This window comes from Bidens hawaiensis, unplaced genomic scaffold (assembly GCF_021521415.1).
Source record: "Bidens hawaiensis isolate Kalapana, Puna unplaced genomic scaffold, B.hawaiensis_p1.1 tig00013505_1, whole genome shotgun sequence".
Classification (NCBI taxonomy): Eukaryota; Viridiplantae; Streptophyta; class Magnoliopsida; order Asterales; family Asteraceae; genus Bidens; species Bidens hawaiensis.
In genome coordinates, this window is record NW_027492146.1 from 35,443 (window position 1) to 60,136 (window position 24,694).

Genomic DNA, 24,694 nt, shown 5'->3' on the forward strand with positions numbered 1-24,694 from the left:
TTTGGATTTATAAACGTATGTGTATATTATCTTTGAGTATTCACTATGAATAGGAAGGGTTCAATCCGTAGCGACACCCCGATATTCGAATATTTGGAATGTGTAATATACTAAGATGAAATTCAATCGTCACGACATTTCATTTATGAATACGTTTGAGTTGATGTGAGAATATTTAAGTTAATCATGGATATCACTAAAATGAGGGAGGATTGTTGGTAATTTTAGTGTTATCAATGTGTATTTTAGTATATTGGATTAACTTGTCGATCAAGTAAATAACGTTAAATATTAAACGAGTTGGGTGACGCGGGAGTGCGTGCTCGATTTAATTCTAGATGTTATTTGGGTTTTATTATTTAGACTTTATTATTGAAATAATAACATGGGCCTTAATTTATTATTAGTGGGCTACTAATTAGTTGGGTTTTGGGTTAAACTCAATGACATCAATCTTATTTAAGATAAGATGATGGAGGCCACAGAGATATATGAATGGATCGACTATACAGAGAACAGAACGTCGGTTACCATGTTTTGTTCTTCAATGAATTCACAGAAAACTTACAAATCTAATTTTAATAAAGAGAAATCTCTGTCTTATCCGATAAATCAATCGCGTGTAACCGACGAAATAGATTTATTTGAAAGTTCTCACATGATTTAGAGATTAATCAACATCACACGTTTGAATGAATATTTGATTGAATAATGGAAGTTTAAACAACATGGGTTCAGTTACAACAACTCGTAATACAAGAAAAAGACCTTTTACCCTTCCGACATATAACAAATCCTCACTTGGGCTTGCTTTCTTCTTCTTCTTCTTCTTCTTCCAGTCTTCTTCTCTCTCATCGGTCACATGCTTTCCGTTACGTTGTTATAAACCCTCACGTGTCTTTCACGTAACCAATCCGATTCCGATGGAACATTCCGGCAACTCATCAACCGCCGGAGCCAGCGGCCGTTCAGTCGCCTTCGACATCGATCTCAACGAAGCTCCTCTCCCTTCGCCGCGCGAATTCGCCGCCGCGCGCTGCGGCTCGTGTAACGAATCGGAAGGCGCGATGGTCGTTTGCGGCGATTGCGGCTGGCGGTTTCACGTAGAGTGTCTAGGTGTTCGAGAAGAGCAAAGAGGTGGTGGTTGGAAGTGTTTTGACTGTTTGATTGAATGCCGCACTGGCAAGCGCCCCCGCCGAGCTTCCGCTGGTGGTTCGGGCCTGTTCGATATGAACGCGTCTCCGCCGCGAGAAGCTGATGCTGAGGAGGGGTCTTATTTTGTCAATTCTAACCTAGTTTTAGCTGCCAGCTTTCCTAAGTATGTTTTAGTATACTTTTATTAAGCTTATAATTGATGATGATGTGTTATTATTAGTTAATGATGCTTCCATAATTGAGGTTTTGTGTGAATTATGAGTGTTATTATTTATCTAGATCAAGGTTTAATTTCATCACATGTTATTAGATGATTTGTGGTTTTTATGTAACTAGGGTTTGAAGCAAAGTTGTCTTTTTAGTTTTTATTGCCCTTTAGGATTATTCTAGAACAGCAGGATCACATGTTTCCTAATGCATATGTTTTGTGTTTAATAATCATTAGCAAAATCTACCTTTTAAAGCTTATTGCACGAACGTTACACGTTTCAATTATAAAGTTTGACAAATGTAATCATGCTTATGTATGTTATTTGCCTGTTTCAAGCATGCGATGATATTAGGTGGTTTTGAACTATGGCAGTATGATTTTTTTTATTTATCTTGGTTTTTTAATATTGCTGAAATTGATTGTAATGTGTTTTGGTTTACAGGATGCAGGATTTGATGCGTAACCCTTTTTTCGGATTCGCGTTAAGTTCTTCAATGGCGCGTCCCGATACGAGGTTCATGGCAAGTGGATCTCCGTCTCAAAATACTGCTTGCAGTATGCCGCGGTTTGCACACATAAATCTTGAAACTGCTACACGAAAGGGCAATTTGATCTATTTGCAGGCACTTAAAGATTATATATCTGAAAAACAAGGCGTTCTAGGAGATGGTTGGCGTGTTAAATTTGAATATTCTGATACTAATTGCAAAACTTCTGCAATTTACTTTGCCCCAGACGGATCTAGATTTGATTCGATGGCACAAGTTGCGTATCATCTTGGTTTAATATCGGCGCATAATTCATGTGAAACAGAAGATAAGGACAATGGCATCATTTTACTTCAGAAGGGGTCACATTCTTCTAAAAGAAAAAAAGACAAGAAAGCCACTAACCTCAAAGAGCACAAGAATGTGTTGCGCAATGGTAGAAATTCAATTGAAGTTGACTCGTCTTCAAATGGGTCAAAATCGTTTCGTGATGGTTTTCCAGTTCAGTTTGAAGACTTTTTTGTTATGTCAGTTGGGAAAATTGACCCGCGAGGTTCATTCCACAACATCTCTCAAATCTGGCCCGTTGGTTATCGGTCCATCTGGCATGACAAATTTACAGGGTCCATTTTTGTCTATGATGTCTTAGATGGTGGTGATTCGGGGCCCATTTTTAGAGTACATAGATACCCGTGTACCAATCAGTCAATCCCTTATGCTTCAAAAGTTCTCTGTATGGCCAAATGTGTACCAATAAATGATCGTTATGATGATAATAATAATGATACAAACATCCACATGATGTTTTCAGAACATACTCCACCATCCAGCCTAGATAATGATAAGATGGCAAGCTGTTTGACATCAGAAATCAACATTAATCTTGAAAAATCTCAAATTATGGCCGAAAATCATGACTATATTGGTGAATTTTCAGTTGAGGACACATCTTTATCATCTGCTTGGAAAAAAGCCATTGAAACTCTACTAAACACATGCCATGAAGCATATAACAATAAAAAGGTGTTGAGTTTTTGTTGTAATCATTGTGTCAATGAACAGTATCTTGATGCATCATACTGTTCTGATTCATTAGGGAAGTTTTGTTATCTAACCGGTCCGATTAACAGCATACCAGATAAAATAGTGACAGTTAAGGAGCTTGAAGCTTCTTGTGAAGTTTTGAGAAAGTGGTTAGAACTTGACAGAGGTGGTTTAGAGACAGAGTTAGTACAAGAACTCATAGAACAACTTCATGGGGCTACAACGTGTTCTAAATACAAATCTTTGACCACAAGAAGTCAAAATTTGACCTCCCAAACTGTTGGAAGTGGGTTCTTTATGGCCATAAGTAAAGACGGTTTACAAAATGAGGCGGTGTCAAATAGTCTTAGGCAAACAAACAAGAGACCAAGTCCACCTGGCAATAAAGTCACCTCAAACCTTCCTCCTCATTTGATTGGTGATGTTATTCAGGTAATGGCTCTTTTAGATGTGACAGTTTCAACAAGCTTAACGAGTTGGATCATTTTGGGTTGGATTTTTCTCTAACGGGCCGTGTGTGTAAACAAGTTTTAAGTTTTGCTAATTATGACACTATTCTAGTGATAGTTTTTCATAGATGTGAAAATTCTGATCCAATGGGTTATATTTTTTACCAACCGTTATTTTGCTAAAGTGAAACATTCGCGTAGTCATCAGAGTGTATTTAAAAGCTTATAAGCTATCGGAATTATTTTATTTTTCAAAAATACATTATTATGTTAATCAGTCAGACCCAACCTATTTTGAATTGTATAAGGTATTATTATTTTGACCTGTTACTCCTGTTATGCCTAAAGTTTCCCATTTTTATTTGTGTAGGCCTATGAAATTTGCTTGCGGTTTTATAAAGTTCTAGGGTTAGATGCACCAATACCTCGACAAGTGATGGAGAATGAACTGATGAATCCATGGGTTGATGATTTGAAGCCTATTAAAAGATCTTCAATTGGTTTTAAGAGAAATCTGATCCTTGAAACACGTGAAAACACGCAACCCAATGATGTTATCTCCAATTCGTGTGAAGATTCTGCTGTAGAAAATGAAGTAGATGGTTCACGAGCAGAAGCATCTAGCAAATGTGCAGGTGTTGAGCTGGCAAAATTCCACACGGCGCTTCTAAAGGTGCTAATAGAAGACGTGTTGGCAAAAGTCAAAGAAATATATGACCCGTTTGGTGGGGTGGAGTCAAAATCAAGAAAAGGGAGGAAAAAAGATGTGGAGGTCGTGGGCGGTTCCAAAAAGATAAATCTTGATACGTTTCCTGTGAATGAGTTCACTTGGCCCGAAGTAGCACGAAGGTTTATTTTGGTTGCATTGTGTGTTGATGGTAACCTTGAATCTTCAGAGGTCATGACCCGTGAGTGTGGTAAGGTGTTCCATTGTTTGTATGGTGATGGTGGCACACTTTGTGGTTCACTTACAGGAGTGGCTGCAATGGAGGCTGATGCCATGGTAAGCCTGATCCATTTTTTTGATAACGGGCTAATCAGCCAAATCTGGTTGGGCCAGGTTGGCCCAAGATCACATTGTCAGTCCTCTTTTTGTCATTATACCTTACCAATTAATGATTTTGTATTCTTTTTTTATCCTCAGGTTTTAGCAGAAGCATCTAAGAAAATATTTTATTCTGTGAATAATAAAGCTGTGGACTTTATTATAGATCAGAAAGAAATTGACAGTGGAGAGACTGCAAAAGAGGCGGTTATAATTGATGATGACTCACCTGAGTGGGCCCAGGCTCTTGAGCCAGTAAGAAAGCTGCCAACCAATGTGGGGGCAAGAATCAGAAGATGCATTTATGAATCTTTGAGCAGAAATCCACCCGAATGGGCCAAAGAGATTCTCGAGCACTCCATTAGCAAAGAAGTTTATAAGGGAAATGCATCAGGACCCACAAAGGTGCTTTACATTTTTCCCATTTAAATTAGGCACAATGTAGAAGCCAACTTACAATTTATAATTATATACCACTTTTAGCAACTAAGTTACATTTTATTACTGATTGTAGTAACAGATCACTTGTTGAACCACTAGCAATGTATTTTGAAAAATTGCTGATGTGTTAGTTTATTCATCATTTTAGTGTATATGCATATTCAGCGTGGCATTTGATGGGCCGCTTAATAGTTCTCACATTTAAAACATATTGGTTTTGGAATTTGTAGATAAATTCATTCTTTATTCTTATTTTTTTTGTACAAGGAGTTTTTTACATCACTTAATTACTTGTAACATCAGTTAAAATGAGGTTGAATGCTAAAATTGCTGATGTGTTAGTTTATTCATCATTTTAGTGTATATGCATATTCAGCGTGGCATTTGATGGGCCGCTTAATAGTTCTCACATTTAAAACATATTGGTTTTGGAATTTGTAGATAAATTCATTCTTTATTCTTATTTTTTTTGTACAAGGAGTTTTTTACATCACTTAATTACTTGTAACATCAGTTAAAATGAGGTTGAATGCTAAAATTGGTAAAAGATTGCAAGTTTGTTGTTAAAGTCGAAAAGAAAAGATTGTTTTTTTTTGTGCAGATTGCACTGTACTTGTTAAAGTTGTTGATGCCTATTTTAGAGCTTAACTAATTTGTTTAAAACCGAAAAACAGAGAGCAGTAATTTCTGTTCTTGAGAAAGTGAGAGTTGATATTCCTCAACCGAAGCCCATGGAGAAAAAAGAAAAAGAAAAAAGTGGTGTAAGAACATCTGATGCTGTTATGAAACGGTGTCGTGTGGTGTTAAGAACCGTGGCTGCTGCAGATGAAGATCGGGTTTTTTTTAATCTTTTGGCAAGACCTGTTTTGAAGCCAAACGATCCTGATGATACGGGAGTTCTTGGGTATCCTGCCATGGTTTCCCGTCCATTGGATTTTAGGACAATTGATCTTAGATTGGCTGCAGGCTTTTATGTTACTTCACATGAATCTTTCATCGAGGATGTTCGAGAGGTATCAATCACATCAATGATTTACAACTTTACAAACACTAATCTAATGGTTCAATGTGTGACATGTACTATTATGCCTCAGGTTTGGCAGAATTTAAGAATCGCTTATCGTGATAGTCCTGATTACATTGAGTTGGTTGAAACACTATCGAAGAAATTTGAAGAATTGTACGAAGAAGAGGTTAGTTGATTTATCTTGGCTTAATTTCTTATTCATTACCAAGAAAATCGAATATATTTCATGCTATTTGTTGATCCAACAGTTTACTAATGAAAAGTTTTGTTAAACTTTTGATGTGAGACAATACATGTTAAACATTCTAACATGACAGATACTGGTGCCACTATTATTGGGTGTCAGATGGGTTGGCTAACGAGCCAAAACAGGGTCAACTTTTTGTATTTTCTTTTTATATGATAAAATGATGGGTTGGGTTCCTTACAGAACTCCAAAAAACTTAACTTTAAGAACTCTTAACAATCAACTTTTTTTTTTTTGAAATTTTTATATATATTATTATTGTTAGAGAATAGTTTTAACGTTTGTTTATATAAAATTTTGTGATTACATATATGAATCACAACATTTGTGTAAATTAACAAATCAGATACAAATTTGCATATGTGTAAAAACTAATTTTCATAATTGTAATCGTAAATATACATATTATAAATTTATAACTGACAAGACTATTCTCAAATAGTATTATATACATATATGAATCACAACATTTGTGTAAATTAACAAATCAGATACAAATTTGCATATGTGTAAAAACTAATTTTCATAATTGTAATCGTAAATATACATATTATAAATTTATAACTGACAAGACTATTCTCAAATAGTATTAATATGTAAAAAAAGTTTTAAAAAAATGATTGGTTGTTGAGAGTTCTTAATATATTTAGGAGTTCTGTAATGAAGCTCATCAAAATGATTTAGGATGTTTTATGTGTTAAAGATACAATTTGGACAAATTTGACTCATTGACTGAGTATCCAGAAATGATCTGTTCATAAAGTAAATGGGTTGGGCTGCCATTTTTAACAGAGAAGCAATCCAGCATCAAAATGTTCTTTTTTCTTTTTTTACATTTTGACACAATCATTTATCAGATCAGTTAGATTGCTCATTTACCAAATTAGCAAGTGACTTGTACTAAGGTTGTCATTTTTGATGATTTATTACTTCTACTGGATTTTGTATATTTAACATTTTATTTTGCGGGGTCCAATTTATGTAGGTACTTCACCTTGTGAGCAGAATTACATGTAGTGATAATAGCTTTGATTCATCAACCGAAGAAGGGAAAAAAGAGTTAAACTCGCTTGTGATTGAGATAATCGAGGGCCCACTTCCGCCTGCACCATGGGAGGATGGGGTGTGCAAAGTATGTGGGATGGATAAAGACGATGATAGTGTTTTATTATGCGATAAATGTGATTCTGAGTACCATACGTATTGTTTAGATCCACCACTTGCAAGAATTCCAGATGGCAACTGGTATTGCCCTTCTTGCATGTCCAGTCTGCCTATCCTACAAGACAAGCAATGTGGGACCCGGGCATTGTCTCGCTTACGTGGCAAGAAGAAGTTTCAAAAAGAATTTACAAGAAATCTTTTGGAGAAATTGGCCCCATTAGCAGATACCATGGAGTTGATGGAGTATTGGGACTTAGGCACTGAAGAGGTTTGTTTCTCAAATATATCATTAAAAACTATATGTTTTGTAATAATTGAATATAATTTTGGTTACCGTTGACCTGTTTCATGTTTGGCTAAAGTTTTAATTTTTTTTAACCCATTTGACCATTTGGAGATGGATTTATAACTCAAAATAAACCTTTTTTTCAGGAATAGGGCCAAAAGTGCTTCTAGTTACTTTTGAATTTTATATAATACAAATTTTTGTGCATTTGATGATCATATGTATAACGTTTATGCCTTTTTTTATGTTTTACAGAGAGTTTTTCTTTTCAAATTTTTATGTGATGAGGCTCTGAATTCTGGGGTTGTTAGAAACCACCTGAGTCCTGATTCTGGTGATCTGGAAAAGAAGTTGCGCCAGCTTTACAAAGAGTTGAAAACTCAAACTAAAAAGGAGGAATCGTTGGCTTCAAATCTAACAAAAGAATCTGAAGATAAAAGCCAGGAAGACGAGTTAATGCCCTTCACAAAATCTGGTGATGGTCAAAGTCAAACACAAAATGAAGAAAATGACGAAACTAGACAGGAAGATCAAGATCAAGAAGCTTTATCAGAAGTCAAGAATAGGGTTTCTTCTTTACAAGAAAAGATCACGACTTTGGAATCGAAAATAGCTAAGCCCGTTATTCGAAGTGAGTTTTTGGGCCGGGATTTAGTTGGAAGACTCTATTGGGCCGTTAGCAGCCCGGAACGGGTCCTTGTGTCAGGCCCACATAGTAGAATGAAAGCTTGTGAAATGCCTGAAATGTACACATCTGATGACTCTTTGTGGACTTCCTACAAATCCGATTCTGAAATTCAAGAACTTATTGGGTGGTTAAGAGATGATGATGCAAGAGAGAAAGATTTGAAAGATACTATAACTCATTGGCAATCAAATAGAGTAAATGTCGATAATACCCCTCAAACTGTTCAAGGTAATTGCTCCACCTCATGTTATGACACCAAGGCAAGGGCAGCACTGGAAAAGAAGTTTGGTTCTCTCATGAAGAAGCATGGTCGCAAGGGTAAAATGGTCAATAAGGGGAACTGGCACCGGTGTGATTGTTTGGAGTTGGTGGGTCCTGCTCGACACCATTGTTCTTCATGCCATTTGACATATTTAACTGACGAGGAGCTGGAAGGGCATAATGATGGAAAATGTGGAAACAATCTTGAAACTGAACAGCCTCCAAAATCTAAAAAAGTTTCTTTGGTCAAACATACGCCTTCGACTGAGCATCATAAAGAACCTGAATCCGGCTCACCGTTTATATTCGAAGAAATCCGGGCTAAGTTTTGCACTCGTGGCTCTCTTAAAGAAGAAATCAAAGATATTGGGCTTATTGGGTCAAACGGTGTTCCCTCGCTTGTATGGCTTAGTTCTGATGACTGGTCAACCGATTTTCAATTATCGGGAAAACAAAGCATAAACGAGACACCATCTAAGTTTGATAGATCGAAACCTAAGGGTACAGGTGGAAAATCATCATTAAAAATCCGAACTCCGGTGCGTATTTGCCAATCCTCTTTGAAGCCACTAACGGGCCGGGTTCTAGAAATCCTTCGTCATCTTAAAATCAGTTTGTTTGATATTGAAACCGCACTTCCAAAAGAAGCTTTTAGACCTTCACGTGGAGACTTGGATCGGTTACGTGCTTGGCGAGCTTTTGTTAAATCAGCCCAATCAATTTATGAGGTAGTTTACCCGTTAAGTTTATGATATTACATGATTTAGGTAAAGCTGACTTAAGGTTGTAAAAGTCGCTAGGCGGGGACCCTAGGCGTCCGACTGGAGAGTTGGGTGTACTCGGGGAGTATTCGGACATGATAAATATAAAGAACATTAATTTTTGGATATTATATATATGTCAAATATTATTAGTTTACTAATATTTATATCAAAATATGTGAATATCAATATAAATAAGAGATACATTTTTAAATAATAAATTATTCTAAAAATTGCTAATTATTAATTAAAGTAAATGATATTAGTTCTATACTATTATAGAAATACGGATTTTTTTTTATTTAGTCAAAATCGGCTAAAGTCCATAGATTAGATGTGATTCTGGCTGAGGTTGACCACCTTTGATTGATTCTTAATAACTAGGCGGAGTTAAAGAAACTCCCCTCGGCGACATACCTTGTAGCGATTACGCGGCCTTGTAAACCTACTTTTACTACATTGGCTGACTATATTTCAGCCCCTTTATCATGATCGTGGGTCAAACGGGTAATATATTCAAAAAGTAGCTAGAAATTTAACGGACTGAGTGGGTTAAAACGGGTAAAAAAAGGCATATATATAGTAAACAGATTATATATATATATATATAGGGTTTGGATCAAATACAAATGAAATTAACGTGCTAAACGTGAGAATCAAGTAGAGTAATTATATATACAAGTAGAGTAATTATGTAATTACATCATAGAATAATTACGTAATTACTCTATGATGTAATTACATAATTACTCTACTTGTATATATAATTACTCTACTTGATTCTCACGTTTAGCACGTTAATTTCATTTGTATTTGATCCAAACCCTATATATATATAGGGGGTCTCACTGGAAGCAGCCTCTCTATTCCTTTGGGGTAGAGGTAAGGCTGTCTACATCTTACCCTCCTCAGATCCTACCCAAGCTTTGCTATCGGTGGGATTTCTGAGTACGATGATGATGATGATGATGATAGGGTAAGGATCCTAAGAGAACCATTGGCAAATTGAGAACCATTTTGGACCACTAAAAAAACCTCTAAAAAAATATTTAAAAAATTATAAAAAAAACCGAAAATTTTAAAAAAGTAAAAAAACCAAAATTCTTATATTTCATTCCGGTTTCATTAAAAAAAAACCGAATTTCTTTTTTCTTTTTAATTCGTATTATACCTATACGCATATGTATACTTTCATTTAATCTCTAGTTACGTAATGTACACATATGTACATTATCATTAACCTTAAATTATACATATGTGTATAGGAAAAAACATGTGTGTACATATTATACATATATGTATAATAAAAAAACGATTTTTTTTTCTTTTTAATTCGTATTATACTTATACACATATGTATACTTTCATTTAACCTCTAGTTACGTAATGTACACATATGTACATTATCATTCACCTTAAATTATGCATGTGTATAGGAAAAAAACATGTGTGTACATATATGTACATATTATATATATATGTATAATTTAGCTAAACCGAAAAAAAAAATTTTAAGTGCTTTTTTTTTTTAGAAACCGGGATGATAAATAAGAACTTTGGTTTTTTTACTTTTTTATTTTTGTGTTTTTTTTGTTTTATGATTTTTTTTCTATTTTTGGGTTTTTTTGTGTTCCAAAATGGTTCTTATAGTTCTCAATTCACAAAAAGTTATGATCCTGATCCTATATATATATATCTTTCTTAACCGTATAGTTTCAATGGGCTGACTGGTCAAATGGAATTCAACTCAGCTCGTAGTATTTCAATACATATTCAAATGTTTATGATGTTTATATCAGTTTACCCAAACCCATTTGGCCCATTACCCTACACAGCCCGACACACCAATTTGTCACTTGTATTGTGAAGTCTAATGTTTAAGTATATGTTTCAGATGGTCCAAGCTACTATTATATTCGAGGACATGATTAAGACTGAATACTTTAGAAAAGAATGGTGGTTTTGGACCTCACCTGCAACCGCAGCTAAAATTTCCAATATTTCCGCCCTTGCTCTTCGAATATATGCCCTTGATGCAGCCATATATTACGAAAAGCCCCCAACATCAAGTGTGGACCCCACAGAACCTGTGACCACTAAGGCTTCCAAGTCAGAAAAGAAGATTTCTGAGAAGTCAAACATAAAAGAGTCGTCTGAGAAGTCAAGCCTGAAGAACAGTCAAAGGGCAAGCAGCTCATCTATGACTGACACAAAAGCCCCCGAGGTTTCAAGACCCAAAACCAGATCGAAGAAGAGGAACCGGGAATCTGACAATTAATAAGTAGTTAAGTTTGAGGTACATAACATTAAACAGAAGAGACGTAGTGTTTTGTATTGTAGATGTTTGTTTGTGGTTTCTTTTAAATATTTTGCTGATGGGCAAAACAAGAATTAATTACTTTGATTTCGGTTAATCTTAATTCCTAAATTTGAACTAGTTTTTTTTTAATACTTGTTCTCTCTCTGTAAACCGGCGGGTATACTGCATGCAGTGGCTAGGATTTTTTTTGTCAACGAGGGCATTATGTCTTGATGCTCGGATATCTATCAATTCAATTTATTGATTTTTCAGTTCGGGTCAAGTTCATTTCGCATGATTACCTATTTCTTCTGATGTGTCTTGACAACTCTTGTTTCTTCTTCTCTTTCTTTAAATTTGGAAATAAAGTTCTAACAAAGAGAATCCCACAAGTTCAACATCAAAGAAGATTGAACAGAGATTTGTAAGCCAATAACTCTAATAACCAAAATAACATACCACTAAGTTGGAAGTACTGATTAAAATAAAATTGCAAAATCACTAATCTTTTTACTTGAAGCCAACGGAGAAATTTGTAGCGGTAACTAGTATTTAAGATGAACTGATATTTGATCAACTCTTGGATCAATAAATCAAACTATCTGTGCTTATACATCTGCACCTAATAAATAAATAACTGGTTGCCTCTCTTATTTCACTTCTTCTATTCTATTCTCTTTATGTATATAATTTAATTTCAATCGTATCGTATATCATAATGTCGTTTTATAATTCCTCAACTTTAATTAGTGAGTATTCTATAACGTTCTAACTCTTTGTTGGTTGTATCTTATTAATAGAATAGCTGTTGTTGGTTGTTAAAAAAGAATTAAAAATAAATAAGAAAATAGATGGACCTACCTAGCATAATAATATTGGAAGAGTTTCACCTAAATATATGAAAAATTTATGGATCCATGAAGGCTGAATATGAATGTATGAGAATAAAATTGATATTCATTCATAATTTTTTCATATCATTATTATCTTAGACATATAATATCGTTCATTGAATTTTACCACACTCATCTCATACACTCAAAAGCGTATATAAATTGATTTAAGTGTATTGGTTTTTATTAATCTCAACTATTATCTTTTGGCTGCTGCCAGTCCCAACCAACGAATTGGCTGCTGATGGTCCCAACTTTTAACATATTTGTTCCCAACAGTCTGCGACTAACAGAATCCTAACGTCGTTACCTGCAAGTCGCCGAAAAACTTATATTTCTTCCGGAAAACTCAGCATTTTCGTCCCAGACATCTTTGCAACTTTAGATCAAACATTTAGTAACTTTTTTCCAATCAAAGCTCCAATTATTAAGGTCGTCGAAACCATAGAGCCATTGTTGGAATCGATTGGTGGTGCTCAAATGGTGGCGTGTAAGTCCCCGATCACGGAGCCCTACATTGGGTGTTGAATTTACTAATAAACACAGTTCTAAATATCAGAGTAAATTAAAACTTTTGGCGGAATCATAAAACATCAACCAATATATTACAAATCATCAAATCATGTCTTAACAGAAGTTAACTTGTCTTAAACATAACATAATATTTCTTCTCAAGATGCCAGCCTCCCAGTCCCTATCATGTGTCATCCTCAAGCCAGCTTCTTTAATCTATTTACCTGCATGCATATTAAAAGTCAGCTACGCTGAGTAAGTTCTAGTTAATCAGGTAGCATACATTACATTCACATTCTTACATATATGTATCCGAAGATACATATTACATACCTAGCCAGCTTACCTTTCATTCAAACATACTTACACACATTCTTAATTCCATACTTTCATGCATTCACACGTTCATACTTTAACTCACTTTCATTATTTAGTACATACATAATCGTTATATGTTTTAAAGAGCCTTTCGCCCTATAACCTTCGTAGATATTACTAGGGTCTGCAACCCTATAATCTTCGAAGATATTATTAGGGTCCGCAACCATTAACTCTTCGCATATATTATTAGGGTCTGCAACCCCTTTACTCTTCGCAGATATTATTAGGGTTGCAACCCTTTAATCATTCAACCATACATTCTTTGCCATACATACCATACATTCTTTGCCATACAGCTATACATACATTTAGTTATATATATATCCTCGTATACATCTTCATCAATATCATTAACTCTTTCTATACCAAACAAGTATCATTTATAAACATTCATATGGCATACACTTACCACTTCATGTAAGTGTATTAACTAATCACATAGGAGTATGCACGCAAGCCCGAAAACATAACAGAGAAATGGGGCTAGAAACTCACCTGAATCTTGTTTCTCTCTGAGTTTATGGCCACACCTCTCTTCAGTTGCGTACGGCTAACTGTGTAATAATTATAAGTATCAATTAACTACTTCTAAATAAATCACACTTCTATGTTAGTGAAGTCCCTAACGAACGAGGTCCGGGCCCCTGGTAGTGGGGTCTAGGAGCAGCAGCCCCTAGCAAGGTCCAGGGGGGCAGAGCCCCTGGCTAGGGTCGAGTTGCCAGGTCAGCTTAGAAAAATTTTATTTTCGTTAATAAGTCTTTCTTAAAAACTCAACAGAAAAACGAATCGAGTTGAGCTATACAAACTATTTGGATCGCATAAGAAACCATTCACATGGATACATTTTAATCGCGTCACATGGACGCAAACCAGTCGCATCGCATGGGAGCAAACCAGTCGCATCGCATGGATGCAAACCAGTCGCATCGCATGGGAGCAAACCAGTCGCATCGCATGCTAATGAATCACATCGCATGTTCCTAGACGAATCGCAGCGCATGATGAATTCTAATCGCATCGCATTTCCCCAAACTAATCGCATTGCATGCATGTGCGATGCGATTCGTCTCTGTGCGATCAGAATCATCGTTTTCTTTATTTTACCATTTTTAGTCATTTTCCTCTATGACCCTTCCTTATGACCCGATTTAATCCGTTTAATGGGTTTTGGGTTGTAACAACTTTGTCTACTTGCTTTTACATGTCACAAACGTCACTTGTTCGCCCCATGTCGCACCCGTTTAGTCGCGACTCATCAAGTTTATGTTTTTCTTGCATCTTACAACCCGATCTACTATTATACCAAGTTTCATAGCAAACCGACCCCAAACACTTAACCTTTTTAATTAAACGTACATCCTTAGATCCGATTTTGTGTTAGATCTGATTAGATACGGGATTAGTGCTTTGTTCCTTGTTGTTTAGGTGAAGATCTAACACAAACTTGTTTTGGTTTGGATTCAGATCTGGCCAAAATATGTAAAGGGGTGTTTGTGTGCGTTTTGAGTGTGTGGACTGTGGAGGCAAGATGGAAATGAAGATTTTATGGTTTTAGGGAGGGTTAAGGGTGTTTATATACCCTCAAGCCTATTAACCTTAAAGCTCATTACTATCCCTTAGTCCATCTTTTATTCTAAGGCTATCACTTAAACCCATTATTACTTAACAAGTTAAATAACGATACACATTTTATAATAAAACTTTTTTTATTTAATATTCTCAAAAGACGAATCTTACATGGCGGTTGGTTGGTCGTGAGTCAGTTGGTGGTGGTGGTGTTCATGTTGAGTTTACTGGCAAAAATGTGACTTTTCCGGCCAAAACCGTTTTTCCAACGACCTACATGTAACGACACTATGATTCTGTTAGTCGAGAACAAATACGTTAAAAGTTTGGACCGTCAGCAGCCAATTTTTCATTCGAGATTAATAAAAAAGCATTACACCATTGATTTAATAAAAAGAAGGTAGATGTTGAGCATGTTTGGGATTGAGTTTGAAAAATGCTTATTGGCTTATTAGTGTTTTCAAAAGCCAATAAGCTAAAACGTATTTGACAGAAGTTCCAATTCCTGACTTTTTAAAATGACTTATTAGCTTTTTAAAATGATTAAAAAACAATTTTCTAAAAATCAAATTCTGACTTTTTAAAATACATTTTTGAAAAAACCAATAAGCACTTATGATTTCGAAGGTTATTTGCTTACCGAGAGAAAAATCAAAACAAATAAAAACCCCTCCCACCATCACCGGGATTTGATGGCCACCAGTAAACGAAAGACTGGGTTGGAGTTGGACTATGAAATGCTGCTCAACGACGATCATTTACCCGAGCTCGTCATCGTCCCCTCATCCCACAAATCAAAACCTAAACCAGACACTGCTGATGAGGATTACCGAATGAAAACAGACGATGAACTAAAAGACATGATCTCGAAATACAACAGGCTTTTGTTGAATCTCGGTCCCAAGTGTAAGGATAATGGGGACAAACTTAAAGCAACTGTAAGTAAATGTGAAGCTGAACTCCAACACAGAAGAAGAAGAAGAAGAAGAAGAAGAAGAATTAAAATTAATCATCATTCACTCAAGGTAGTCTTTTGTTTCTACCTTATTATTGTTATTATTATTATGATGATGATGATGATGATGATGATAATTTATTTGAAATTATGTTAGGGTATATTAGTAATTGTGAATCAATTTTAACACACTGAGTAAATGTCTAATTTTGTTACTAGGGCTGTAAACGAACCGAACAAGTAATGTTTGGAAAAAGGAACAATTCACAAAAACCTAACCGAACGGAAATTCTTGTTTGTGGTGGTTCATTAAGGAAATGACGCAAATGAACGGTGTCAACGGTTCGGTTGGTCTGTCTACCAAGTTTGTGTTGGTGTTTTTTTTAGCATTCTTATTCATATGCTAATTTTTGTACATTATATCACATAATGCACACACACACACACACACACATATATATATATTGTTCTATAGTTAATAGTTTTGCTTAAATCTCTATGATAAGATTAGAAAAGTCATTAAAAAGTATTAAAAACCTTTTTTTTAAACATAAACAGACACATTATCGAACGGTCATGAACACAATTGAACGAACATAAACGGACTTCCCACAAAACAGTTCGCCGAACGTTCGGTTCGTTTACAGCCCTAATTGTTAGTGTAATTAGTAGAACCTTAAATATGTTCAATAGTAATATGCTCAAGTTGGATATAGATGCTCATGTTTTTTTTTTTAATCAGGATGGAGCCAAAAATGAAGAACCTATGCAACTTTCTGGTCAAACTGATGATGGTGAGATTTTGATGTTGCATCAAGTTAGCGTGTTTATTCAAGTGTAATAATATGTTTAATCTTATTAGCATATAAATTTTGGTTTTATAGGTGCATCATGCAGGAAAGATGGAAGTAATAAGAAATCTTCAGTATTTGCACAAATGCTTACTAATAAGATTGATGGAAATGTATGATGCCTGCAACACCTGATTAAGTTGTTTTATATCTAATAGTTGAGAAAGAAAAATACAAGCATTCACATATATTTTTCAACTTTATTTAGGAGAGGACTGTGAATGCTTTTGAGAAAGAGATGTCGTGGATTAATCCCCTTCAAGGAAGAAAGACGAGTCTAAATGGTCAAGTTTCAAACAGCGGAAAATCTAATCAGCAATCATCTTCCAGATTAAAACAATTTAAATCCCCTACCAATCTTTTTGATAAAAAGGTCACCCGTTCTTCTGTTGTTTCTCCTCAACATTTTTACCATAGTAATCAACCTTCAACAAAGTTGAAGCCTGAAGCTGTAAGTCATTTTTATTTACTTATTTATATAGTTTTGGTTTGTTACAGTTTCTCAATTTTGTATAATCTAATGTTTAATAGCCTACATCGTATAATCTCGTGGATGAGGAGGACATTGAGGACCCTGATGATTTTGACACAACACCGTATGCAGAAAAACTAAGTGACTGGTACTCATACGTATTTTAATTTATTTGCTTATGATTTATGGAAAATATTGTTATATGCAACATTGAATGTATTTAGTTGATGCGATTTAATGTTCATTTTTTTCAGCATGAAAGATGTTAAAGTCTATTACCCTTCTAGGTATGCCACATTATGTTTACTAACTATTTATCATAGTTTCCATTTAATTATATTATATGTGTATCTTTTATTAATTCAGGGATGATCGAGATCCAATTGAGTACACTGACATGGAGTGTCTTGCTCCTGAGGCATGCCTATCGTCAACTATCATGAATTTTTACATTCGGTAAGTTAAAAATCAGCAGTCATGAACTTTTTATGCAGACACTATGCATAAATTTGTTGAAATGGTACCTTTAGGAAGTTATTATTGAGGGTAATTTTGTAAGTTACCTGGCTTTAATATCTATGCCGGGAAAAGTCAACTTGGTCAACGTCACCAACACGTACACACGACGTCATTATGCTACCATAACTCATATTTGCTTGTTTAATATGGCTAGATATCTTCAGCAAACATCATCCGAAAACAGGGGATGCCACTACCACTTATTTAATACATATTTCTATAACAAGCTCCAAAAGGTATCTAATTTCCCTTTTTATTAATATGTTTCTTTTTGCTGGTAATTTTTGAAATGGTGAATAACTCATTTTTGGTTATTAGTTTAATTACAAGGAAGACTCGTTTCTAAAGTTCCGAAAATGGTGGAAAGGTGTAAGCATATTTGAGAAAACTTACATACTTCTTCCTGTTCACGAAAGGTAAGCTTTTAAACTTTAATATTGTAAATATTTTATCAGGTATCGACCAACTGTAAGAAAGAAAATTAAGAGGAATAAATGTGTAGAAGCATATAATATTCAACCATTTGCTTGATTTTTTCAGTGCCCATTGGAGCTTAGTGATTATATGCATCCTGACTAAGAAAGATGACTTAGGTGCGATGATTCTTCATTTGGATTCACTGGGGCTGCACAATAGTAGTCAGATTTTTGATAATGTTGGAAGGTATTATTATATACATCTGCTTTTTAAATAATATTTTATTCATTTTTTTTGGTGACCAGACCTTCATATTTTATGTCTTTTAGGTTTGTGAAAGAAGAATGGAACCACCTAACGAATTCAGAGGATTCTTTAGCTATCCCCGTCATGGATGAAATCTGGGAAAATCTTGATCCTAGTATTAACAGAAAAATACAGGTATCTTTAATATACTCATAAAACCGATATCTGTTTTTTAACACCCTTTTTTTCGTTAACCAGGTTCCACAACAGAGAAACTCGTATGACTGTGGGCTATTTGTTCTATATTACATGGAACGCTTCATTAAAGAAGCTCCAGAGAGACTAAAAGAGGAGAAAGATTTATCATCAATGGTAGGCCAATGTTTATAAGTATTAGTTGATATGAAAATATGCATATTGGTGTTATCAGTTTGGGAAACAATGGTTTCCTCCAAAAGAAGCTTCCAATTTGAGATGGAGAGTTCAGAAGCTACTTGTAAAAGAATTCAATGCTTCGAAAGACAACGAGACCGTCTTGTCTCCTACATGATAGTTTCTTCATTTTGTACAGATCTTTTTTAGTAAAAAAGTTTGACTTAGTTGTTCTTGGAGATCATATTTTTGGGAAGTGAAGTGTACAGCTTGGTTTTTGGAAGCTTCTTCTTGTCCCTTGTCTCTTTGAGATCATATGTTCAATCTTTATGAAACAAGATATTACCACGTATATTATTTAAAATTATTATATATAATAATATTTCAACTTGATAGCTCAATTTGATCTTTAATGTTTAAAGTATATCTGGCAAAACGGGTGGATTAGGGGGTGACAAGTCAAAGCGTGTTCCGGCCAGAATGGGTATTTAAGAAACTGATCACGTTGGTTAAAACATGTTTTGGCAAATATGTGGATCGTAACAAGCCAAAATGGATTAATTGACTAATGTAAAATATGATGATTTATAAACCACTTGAACTACCAACATTTTAGTAAATCTAACATACAATCATCCTTACAACCATACCAAGTGGTTTTACGCAGTTACAAGAACGTAGCATTCATGAGTGTCTTTTCACCTTAATTCTATCCAAAATACCAAAAGCAAGGTACGTATAGGTATATATTTTCTTGTATTTTGCCTTCTAATTTGAATATCATGGGAAGATCCTACGCCTCTTCCTTTCAGGAGTTCCATGTACTTGTGCTTTCATTCCATACGCCTTCAGTTGAAAATTCTCAAACGACTCCGACACTACTTCCACCTACACGATTATGTAAAAAAACAAGTTCCTTATATATTTAGCCCACTTGATCCGTTTTATATTTATAATAATTCGGTAGGGTATCGAGAGTAGTACCAGCTCGGGCTTCTTAGAGTACACTCTGACTATCAAGTCCTGATTACATGCAGGCAGCAGGTGACTTATCTGATCTTTGCTAATTGGGAACTTCTCCTTACTATCGTAATCCTGTATGTGAAGAAACAAAGATGAGAAACCGAGTGAAATGGGGTTATGGGGTACATAAATATACCGAGGTTTAGTGTATTAAAAAAAAAAAGATAAAATATTACTGTTTGCTTATTAAAAAAGAATTTGGTGTACCTCAAAGAAGTTGATGCTGAATCGATAACCACATGCGGAGACGGAAAGAAAAGTCAATGAGATTGATGCAAGAAAACGAAAATAAATATTAACAAATAACATTTTTCGAAATTATACCTTTCAAGTGGGTTGTTTGTTCCTTTAGTCAAATCAATCTTGACATTGCTGACTGCTATATCTTCTTCTTTCAGATTAACACCGCCAGATTTCTGAATCAGAATAATAATCAGTAATCATACAACTAAGAAACTAAATTTTGACAGAATTAAGGTTAAGAAACCTGTGAACAAATGATATCTTGTGCAGTCACATGTTTGAAATGCTCCAGCTTATCCTTGGGAACTGTAAACTCATTGCAGAACTGCCAAAAAGTTTTAAAGCAAATTAAATGTAATTATTATTTTTACATATTTAACTATTAATTTAAGTAAAAACCTGGTATAGATCCCTTCTAATTCTCTTGATCAGATCTCTTGATTCCTTAAGCTCATCAGCATCATCAGTTTCAATAGTCTTCAGTATTGAATCATCCAACTGCAGATATAGTCTAACATAAGTAAAAAACCCAACTGTAACTATCTAAAAAGCTTTACAAGTATTACCTTCCAGTACTGAGATGGATCATGAATGAATGAAGAAACAAGCAGATAGTCATCCGCCTTTACTAGAGCATCTACAAACATGAGTTCTATCGCCTATAAAAGAATTCCAAAAGAAAACAGCATATTATATTTTAAAATTTTCAAATCAAACAGCTGTGAGTTTAAAGTTTTAGCTACCTTCACTTTTGCATGAGTGTAGACTGTACGGTGCAGATCAGCACGAGTATAGAATAGTTTGTGGACCGTGAGATCTGATCAATGGTCATTACATAAGACAATAGATGATAGAAGATTTCAATCAAGAAAAACTTAAATGAGGTACTCACATTCCTTGGCACGATAACATATTTCATTGTCTATGACTTGCATAGTATCCAACAGCCTGAGATATTATTACAGTTAACAAAGCATGATTTGTTAATCAAAGGATTATACACAGAATAATAAGAAACTTTATTTATTTTTTACCTTTCGAAGTGAAAGTTACAGCCAAGACCACAAGCTCAAGAGTCACGAACAATGTAATCAAATCTGCAATAATAATAATAATAATAATAATATGTCTCAGATCAAGATCCACAGTTGTTAATCAAAAAAGTTGATTTTGTATCGAAGAACATACTTGTCAACAACATCTATGCCATTTCGACCATTTGCAACAATGTCATATAAGAAAAGTTTCTCTTTTGAAGTCTGCAAAGGTCAAAAAATGACAAAAACAGATTTGATACAAAATAATTACTTCTTAACATATAGACATGACATCGGCTGTCAATTTCTTACTTTCATTGTAGCATTTTCAGAACTAGCAACAATCATCTCCTGTAAAAAATGGAAAAATAAAAAATATGCTTCTATTTTTTAAGACAAAATAAAAGAAAAAGGAGAGGCTTCTTTGTTACAACAAGACAATAAAAAGATTTTGTCCATGATATAACCTTCACTTTCTTAAGGCTTCCAGAATCAATATCAATGTTGTGCTCGTCAACTATGTAATCTATCATCTTCAAAGACATTTCCTCATGAGTCCTGCAAAACCACCAATCATATTGAAACTGAAATTAGTAAAACAATACATAGAACTAAACTTATAAGTATCAAGCAAATTAAACCCACTTTCACCAGCTTATTAACAAAAGAAAATGTCATTGTTTTACAACAAACCAAGCAGACAATAGGTTTGTGTAAGAAATGAAGAAAAAACTTCTAGAATTGAGAAGAAAAAGATAGAACTTGAGTTAATGAGCATGTACTCTTGCTTAGACTTCATAACATCATCAAAATTGTGATAACTGATAATTGTTTTCAAATGCAACTTTAAGTATATGCACCATGAGACCATGAGTAGTAATTTAGGAATTACCATGTAGAGCCAGGAATAACTTGAGGGAGAAACTCTCGCTCAAACAAATGACTGAATGGCCCATGACCAACATCATGCAGTAAACCTATCAAAGAAGGTAAACTTAAATAATAATGATAAAACAGTAACAACATAGCAAGGCAGTAATAATAAACCAAATTACCTGCCAGTTTTACAGTCTGTATATCTGCACGATCAATGTCAAGTTCTAAGCCCTATAAACACAATCATGGCATGTAAATAAAGTATTGACTATCAAAGTTAAGCAAAACAGTTAAACAAGCAAGATGCATATCTTACTTGGTGTGCCTTGAGTTTTTCAATTGCATTGCCAGCAAGCCAATAAACTCCAACCGAATGCTCAAATCGAGAATGTACTGCTCCAGGATATACCATGTGTGATAAACCTGTCAAAATAAAAGACTTGGTATTAAGCTACAGTGAGAGTTCATTAGAAAAATCAATTTCATAGCTATAGCTTGTTTTTTTGCTTCTGATAGTTCTATAAGAAAGTGTTAAGCTACAATGACAGATCATAAACGACATTCTTCCCTTCCCACGTCTATAGCTTCTGAAAAGTGTAGACAAAATGACATCTATACTTATTTTAAAAAATAAGTCAAGGCTTACCAAGCTGCTTCAAATCCCGAAGCCTGTCAATTGTTGAAAAATTAAGTGAGCCTATTTATGTAAAAATAAATAAATGCAGAGCGATGAGCTCTTTGAAGTAAAGGTTTGTACAAGAACAAACTTGCCTTTGAAACTGCTCAGTGTCGATAAATTTCAGTGAGAGCTGCAATTACAGTGAACAAAATTAAAAATAATAATCTGAATCACTGAATGTTATATTAAAATCAAGTTCAGATTGCAGCACAAAGAATGCACCAAACAGACACTTGTTACTAAAGCAACAAATCCAAGAGAATCAATCATCTCTTGTCCAATATACCTTTTAATGATAAAAAGGTATTGGCATACAAAAATTAGTAATCAAAATTCAAACACGGTTGTGATTACTGATTACTGCATAGGTAAACTACTCAAAACCTAGCAATTTACTGTTAAAACAACTAAACACATCAAACTGGAGCTTGTTAACCTTTTAGCCGTTCAGAAATCGATATGTCCAAACTTCAATCACAAGAAGCAATCTCATCAACTCATTTAACTTAAATTTAATTCAAAAAAGCTTAAGTAACTCAATCAAATATTTGATTTACTACACCGTAAGCAAATAAACGAAATTGAGATAATGATGGAAATACATTGATAAGAATCATAGTCAGTTACTTTAACCTGACTGGAAATTCAATTGATAATATCCTCAATAAAGCTACACCTAATCTAACTACAAATTCAACCTAAGTAAATTTCAGTTGATAATATCCTACCTTCTAATCACAAGTGATTTAACAACTAACACGTAGCACTATCTTCAAACCGCGAAAAATAATTATACAAACACTAATGTTACCGATTAGAGCTGCATTGAATATTAGCAATACGCAACCACAAAGCAATCGCCAAATCACCAATATACTTCAAGATCAACTGGTAACCGCAGCTTAAAAGTTGAATAAATCATAAGAGCAGTAAAATATAACCTAACTAGCAATTCAAATGATATCCTAAATAGCTCTACACCTAACCTAACTACAAATTCAACCTAAGTAAAATGCAGTTGAAAAATCCTAATTCCTAATCAGAAAAGCACTGAATCAACGAGTAATTTAACTAACTAACTAACTAACACATCGTATATCTTCAACATGCGTAAAATAAGTATACAAACACTAATGCCATCGGCTAGAGCTACATCGAGTATTAGCAACACGCAATCACGAATCAACCGCCGATATACTTCAAAATCGACCGGTAACGGCAGCTTAAAGTCGGATAAATCAAAAGAAAAGTTAAATTTAACCTAATAAATAGCGTTACACCTGATCTAACTCGAAATTCAACCTAACTGAAACTCAGCTGATGATACCCTAATTCCTAATAGAGAAACACAAATCAACAAGTAATTTAACTAATTAACTAACTAACACACACAGCGTACATCTTCGAAACGAAATGCTATCGGCTAGAACCGCATTGAATATTAACAATAGGCAACCGCCGATAAACTTCAAACTCGAACGGTAACCGCCGCTTAAAGTCGACTAATCGTAACAGCAGTATCACTAATGCAAAATTAACATGAAATAACTGGCGCATATGAGTAAAAAAGGATAACGGAAACCATACCGGATCGAGATAGATGTTTCCGTGGACATTATCGTGAACGTGCTTCCATAGCCGCCGGTCCTCCATCGACGCGACGCGTCGTTGCTGTTACGGAACGCTCCCATTGGTAACCGTCGGCAGTTATTATCTTACTTAGAGAGAGAGAGAGAGAGAGAGAGAGAAGTTGTTGTAGATTTAGAGAGAGAAATAGAAATAGTGGAGGAATAAACGAATGAAGGAAGGAAGGTTGCCTGAAATTTTGGAGTAGTGGTAAAGTGATGGAATGGAACAAACCGAGCGAGGCGCCAAATAAAATAAAAATAAAGGACGTGTGTAACGTATGAACCACGACGAAGCAGGGCGTTCCGATTACACTAATATTTACAAAATGCACCTTTCGTTTCTAAAATCTACTACTTGAGACCTCCACTGGTTCGATGTTTTTAACTAGGCATGAGATTTTTTACCCTTCGTACAGTACCCGTACTTGTACTCTTACCTGTATATTTGGTACGGGTA

General features: G+C 34.7%; 2 protein-coding genes and 1 pseudogene across 3 annotated transcripts; 2 read left to right on the plus strand and 1 right to left on the minus strand.

Annotated features, from left to right (window-relative positions):
* The first annotated feature begins 923 nt into the window (after positions 1-923).
* LOC143544281 (methyl-CpG-binding domain-containing protein 9-like) lies at positions 924-11,613 on the plus strand. The gene is made up of 9 exons (XM_077036416.1): positions 924-1,318; positions 1,809-3,330; positions 3,718-4,350; positions 4,492-4,797; positions 5,508-5,846; positions 5,928-6,026; positions 7,093-7,539; positions 7,813-9,234; positions 11,162-11,613. The coding sequence occupies exons 1-9, from the start codon at positions 924-926 to the stop codon at positions 11,543-11,545; spliced, it is 5,547 nt and encodes a 1,848-aa protein (XP_076892531.1). The 3' UTR covers positions 11,546-11,613.
* A 3,998-nt stretch (positions 11,614-15,611) lies between these two features.
* On the plus strand, positions 15,612-19,008 carry LOC143544234 (ubiquitin-like-specific protease 1D). Its single transcript, XM_077036378.1, has 13 exons — positions 15,612-15,857; positions 16,617-16,691; positions 16,737-16,838; positions 16,934-17,176; positions 17,257-17,345; positions 17,452-17,484; positions 17,564-17,653; positions 17,871-17,952; positions 18,035-18,132; positions 18,257-18,379; positions 18,463-18,574; positions 18,638-18,751; positions 18,810-19,008. Exons 1-13 carry the CDS (start codon positions 15,612-15,614, stop codon positions 18,927-18,929), a joined length of 1,527 nt encoding a protein of 508 aa, XP_076892493.1. The 3' UTR covers positions 18,930-19,008.
* Positions 19,009-19,418: 410 nt separating this feature from the next.
* On the minus strand, positions 19,419-24,543 carry LOC143544252 (uncharacterized; annotated as a pseudogene). The gene is made up of 19 exons (XR_013137217.1): positions 24,197-24,543; positions 22,702-22,739; positions 22,577-22,599; positions 22,247-22,353; positions 22,110-22,161; positions 21,947-22,031; positions 21,522-21,612; positions 21,367-21,405; positions 21,206-21,276; positions 21,052-21,114; positions 20,910-20,965; positions 20,761-20,834; positions 20,584-20,676; positions 20,417-20,515; positions 20,262-20,342; positions 20,099-20,190; positions 19,982-19,997; positions 19,736-19,846; positions 19,419-19,639 (listed from the first exon to the last, which is right to left on the minus strand). The product of XR_013137217.1 is annotated as an uncharacterized LOC143544252 (transcript).
* Positions 24,544-24,694: the final 151 nt, after the last annotated feature.

Coding starts and splice junctions, on each gene's coding strand:
- LOC143544281 (XM_077036416.1), top strand. CDS start 924: ATGGAACATTCCGGCAACTCATCAACCGCCGGAGCCAGCGGCCGTTCA. Junction 6,027..7,092: donor AAGAATTGTACGAAGAAGAG/GTTAGTTGATTT, acceptor CAATTTATGTAG/GTACTTCACCTTGTGAGCAG. Junction 9,235..11,161: donor CAGCCCAATCAATTTATGAG/GTAGTTTACCCG, acceptor TATATGTTTCAG/ATGGTCCAAGCTACTATTAT.
- LOC143544234 (XM_077036378.1), top strand. CDS start 15,612: ATGGCCACCAGTAAACGAAAGACTGGGTTGGAGTTGGACTATGAAATG. Junction 15,858..16,616: donor GGGACAAACTTAAAGCAACT/GTAAGTAAATGT, acceptor TTTTTTAATCAG/GATGGAGCCAAAAATGAAGA. Junction 16,839..16,933: donor CTAATAAGATTGATGGAAAT/GTATGATGCCTG, acceptor AACTTTATTTAG/GAGAGGACTGTGAATGCTTT.